This window comes from Notothenia coriiceps, unplaced genomic scaffold (genome assembly GCF_000735185.1).
Source record: "Notothenia coriiceps isolate Sejong01 unplaced genomic scaffold, NC01 NC01_scaffold00031452, whole genome shotgun sequence".
NCBI lineage: Eukaryota > Metazoa > Chordata > Actinopteri > Perciformes > Nototheniidae > Notothenia > Notothenia coriiceps.
The window spans coordinates 1-4,877 of NW_011364153.1; the positions used below are offsets into that span (position 1 = coordinate 1).

General features: G+C 39.5%; 1 protein-coding gene across 2 annotated transcripts; it reads right to left on the reverse strand.

Moving 5' to 3' along the window:
• Positions 1 to 1,609: 1,609 nt before the first annotated feature.
• On the reverse strand, positions 1,610 to 4,600 carry LOC104959956 (cytochrome c oxidase assembly factor 3 homolog, mitochondrial-like). Of its 2 annotated transcripts, none has more exons than XM_010787863.1 (2): positions 4,357 to 4,600; positions 1,610 to 2,305 (listed from the first exon to the last, which is right to left on the reverse strand). In XM_010787863.1, the coding sequence occupies exons 1-2, from the start codon at positions 4,523 to 4,525 to the stop codon at positions 2,199 to 2,201; spliced, it is 276 nt and encodes a 91-aa protein (XP_010786165.1). In that variant the 5' UTR covers positions 4,526 to 4,600; the 3' UTR covers positions 1,610 to 2,198. The 2 variants fall into 2 exon arrangements, with proteins under 2 accessions (XP_010786165.1, XP_010786166.1); XM_010787864.1 differs by having other exon boundaries at positions 1,610 to 2,313; positions 4,357 to 4,599.
• Between the last annotated feature and the right edge of the window lie 277 nt (positions 4,601 to 4,877).

Below are 4,877 nucleotides of genomic sequence, written 5' to 3' on the forward strand. Positions count from 1 at the left end.
ATTTTCACAAACACTCGCTCCTCGCTCCTCAATCCTCGGTCCTCTGTTAGTACACATTTACTGACACAAACATTTGTATCATCTGTTGTAGACCCCAATAAATCAAATCAAATAAGAACTCATTCTCAAAAAAGATAAAAAGCCATTCTTAAAATGTATAAACGAACAATAGTTTGATTAATATTGATTAGAGTGCACAATAGAAATAAAATAATTCAGAGAAGAAAAAGAGATATGTTATATATCAAAACCCAGTTAAATTAAAATTCATTGGATTGCACACTTTGTTTGTTTGTGTGGATATTTAGCACATTAACATTGAATAGCACTTAATGACTGACTGAATGGAAATGACAATAAATGAAAATGTAAAACGAAAAAAGCGATCATGAAAATGTTTCCAAAAAATGAATAAAATGATTTTTGACCACTTTGTTGTTCAGATATATCACATATTTGTAACTAAATGAAACATGAATTGAAACAAAACACAGTTTAAACTGAGCAGTGAGTCCCGTGAGGTTCATGTATTTTCTTCACTCCGCTGGGAAACTGCTCTCATGTCAAGAACAAGAAGCATGAGATCAGTGCATGCACTGCATCGTCCAATCAGTGAGCGATACACAGTAAGGGGGCGGGGCGAGTGTGAGGATTTCATCGGAGGATGGTCTGGTGGTTCCTCGGTTATAGCTCCTCCATTATCGCTCCTCGTTCCTCGGCAGAAATAAGAGCCGTGGGACGGTACTCAAGATGGCGCAGACAAATCAACTTCCGGTGAGACCGAGGACCGAGGAGCGAGGAAATGAAAATAGTCGACCTGAGACAGGGCCTTCCCCTCCTCCGGGACTTGACCCGGAAATCGATCAAGACACGCCATTTTGAAGGACGTTCCAAAAGCTGAAATGCACACGGAGGAGTCGAGGAGGGGTGAGGGAGGAGGGGTGCGGGAGGAGACGAAAGGGAGGATACACGCGAGCAGACTACGCGGAAGTGTTTTCACTACTCAAATAAAAGCCCCGTTCCCACCTTCACAGCTGGCCCCGCCCCCACCTTCACAGCTGGTCCATTTCAACAGAGGAAAACCGACAACTGGAAGATGAGTGGAAAAGCGTCACATAAATGTATAAGTGCTCACAGCTCCGTGGGAATTATTATGAGCAATTCATTTCTAAAAGGCTTCACATTACTATAATTATATTTGTATTTAAATGTAGGCTACATTTTACACCAAAACGGAACACAAAAGCAGGACCAACCATCATACATTGAATTCCTTTACTAACAAGAGAAAGATTCATTTAAATAAATATTTAACCAGAAATGGGCCGGTTCTAAAGAGTTATTCAGTTCAGCCCGATGAGAGGGGATACAGCTGTGCACATGTCATCATTAACAGACGTCGTTTAAGAGTGACGTTTGAGTGAACGAGGACATCCCAATGAATACCTGAGGACTCCTCTGTCCTCGCGTCACCTCCTCGTGTCTCTTGCTCGCATCTTACGGAGGCGGAGCTAAGATGCAAGGAAGGGACGCGAGTGAGGGAAAGGAGGAGTCGAGGAGGGGTATTGGGTATACAGTATATCGGGAATTGAGAGAAAGACAATATATGTTAAGGAAGGTGAATTGACTGTTTTTATTTTATTCGAACCTAAACAGTACCAACGGGTTAAACGTCAACATAATACATTGGTTAATATATAATATATTTTTATATTACAATGAGAACAATGGTCCGCCTCTCTAAGAACGTCCTTGATAACACAATTGCAATATTCGTCAAAATCGTCACAATAACTTATGGTAACATGAGAAGGGGGGTCTTGTATTTTGCTGCATGCATGATTATTGACTCAGGTGACAAACAGTGATAATGTAAAAATACATGATATTCAATGTTTAAATTGGACCACATTTACATTCACTTTTGAAATAGGCTGTTTATAGATTAGATTGAGCTGCTCAGCAAAGAGTATATTCCTGCTCTCTGATGAGAGCTTGAGGAACCTGCAGTGCTTGTGTCAGTGACTTTGCCCCACTGAGGAAATGTTGATGAGCTGATTATTTGCAGCTGCGGAGTGAAATAACTTGCACTGAGCTTCATGTGTAGGCCTGGGGGTGGGATGTGGGGAAAGTTGGTGTAGGCCTTGGTTCCAGATGGCTGAGAGTGGGCTGGTTCAGGAGTTGGACCGGGAGTTGGATCAGGAGTTGGTTCCGGTGGGAGGCACTCTCATGATGCGGACCCTGGCCTCGTCGTCCAGCTCCTCCAGGACTCGCTCCTGTTTGACGGACAGGATGGTGTAGCTGACTGAACAGCTGCAGGTCAAAGAAAAGCAACAGCAACTGCATCCTTAAGAACCACAACATTTCATTATCCCGGGGAAATGGAAATGTCAAAAATATGCATAACAGTCCAGCAGATATGTGAAAGAATTGTGCTTTTGATGATAAAAACATGAACGTTGGCACACTGTTAGAGCATGCCCTCAGCGAGATGTGTGGCTATAGGGCCATCGCATATTTGTCCAATGGAACCAATTTTGAAAATGTCTGCCATTGATTGTTATTTTAACAGTAGCTTAGGATCTAGACCACCTAGGGTCTTGATTCTGGTGGATAATCATACAGACTAAATGAAATGGGATAAAAAAATTAGCTGTTAAAATAGAAATGTGCTATGAGTAGAGAAATGCAATACAAATATTTATGGTATACTGAAAAAACTTTAATTAAATGTATTTTGTCAACACATTTCACATAACTGTATTAGGTTAGTGGAAGGCAATAATATTAAGTTGAACCTAATACTTTTTTATCTAAACTTAATATTATTGCTTTGAACTAACTAATACAGTTACGTGGAATCTGTTGACATAATACATTTGATTAAAGTCAACGTTTCAGTTTTTTCAGTGTAACATGAGAATGTAAAGTTAAAATGTGCAATTAAAGATAAGAGTTACATAAAAAATGGTTATATTTCAATATGAAGTGGTGTATAAAGATATTCATATTCTCAATAATACATGATGATGATGAATAATTTGACATATATTTACCTACTGAGGTATGAGCTTTATTTTCTAAATGTAAAGCGATAAGGTTTCCTGATAAGAGCAAAGTTGTTTTCTATCGTCTGTTGTCTTCATGATGGATTGAGAGTTAAGCATTCGGTAGTATGTTTAGGAATGTCTGCTAATAATCGGTGTCAACTAATCCCATCCAAACACCAAAAAGTGTGACTGACTGAAGTGAGGATTAAGTGGGGCATGCTTCTTCATCTACAGGGGAAATGAATGGTCATTTCATCTGTTGAAAGTATGAAATAAAGAATTGTAATCTTTCTTATCCTTTCAAATGAAACTAAGAATACCTGCTTTTTATTTGTTTATAATATTTTAAGTATTATTTTAGCAACTTTCAATTTCAGTTGTTTGTATACTAAGGCTGTAAAATGCTAAGTTTAAAAAAAATCAATATTTAAATAACAGTTCAACAAAATGCGTGTTACACTGCAGAGGCAATATGCATTATTACATGGGCTCTGGCGCCCTCTGGTGGCAAACAGCGATAATGTAGAAATACATGACAACTTTAGTTTAAATTGGACCAAATACACATTTAAATTAACTTAATTAAAGTGTATTAGAGATTAGATTGAGCCACTCAGCAAATTGAACATTAACATTCCTGGTGTCTGGTGATTCAAGACTTTTCTACTTTTACTTGAGGAAGATTTTGAATGCAAGACTTTTACTGTAACAGAGTATTCCTACACTCTGGTACTTCTACTTTTACTCAAGTACAAGATCTGAGTACCTCTACTTTTACTCAAGTACAAGATCTGAGTACTTCTACTTTTACCCAAATACCTCTGAGTACTTCTACAACCTTTCCCTAAAACACTCAGGTATAGTACTTCACAGTTGTACTTCAGTGCAGTACTTTGCATACACTTATCTAGGGGGGGACATTGCATTTTGCTTCATGCATTATTATTGACATGGGCTCTGGCGTCCTCTGGTGACAAACAGTGATAATGCAAAAATACATGATATTTAATGTTTAAATTTGACCAAATTTACATTTAAATTCACCAAATTTTGTTTAAATAAGTTGTTTATCGATACACTTAAGCTGCGCAGCTAAATGTATATTCCTGCTCTCTGGTGAGAACGTGAGGAACCTGCAGTGCTTTGGTTAGTTACTTTGCACTCCTGGAAAAAAATCACGATAATAGTAAAACCACAGAAATTGAAGTATTTGAGTCTCTATACAGCCTAACACTCTCAGGTAGAGTACTTCTCAGTTGTACTTCAGTGCAGTACTTGTTAGTGACTTTGCCCCACTGAAGGATACACATGCCGACAACAAACGCGCCTATCAGCAGACCGGTGCCCAGGTTCCTTGTGCGCAGGCGCGCTGCGTTCCTCTTCCAGTAGTCCAGATCCTGCTTGTGGCGGGGAAGCAGCTTCTCTGCCGACGATGGTGAGGCTTTAGCGGACTCTTCTGCTCCTTTCTCCGCCATGACCGGTTGGATAATCAGCTGCTGGAGTCACAGCTCTCACCGGAAGGGAAATGGTCTTCTTCAGGCTCTGTTCAGGCACACTAGACACAGTTTAGTGTGTTGCTGCCTCTTGTGGTGCAGAAACCACATTGTTAGTTGTTCTCTGGGAGCAACACGACACATACACTCACTCTCACACACACACACACACACACACCTACACCTACACACACACACACCCTCTCTGTTCTTTTTAGATAACACATTTGAGAAGAAAAGTCAAAACTTCTGAGAAAGCGGTCAAGATTTGGAGGAACAAATGGTAATAATAAATTCCATTGAATTGATTTATTTAAAACAAGGGACAGTGTAT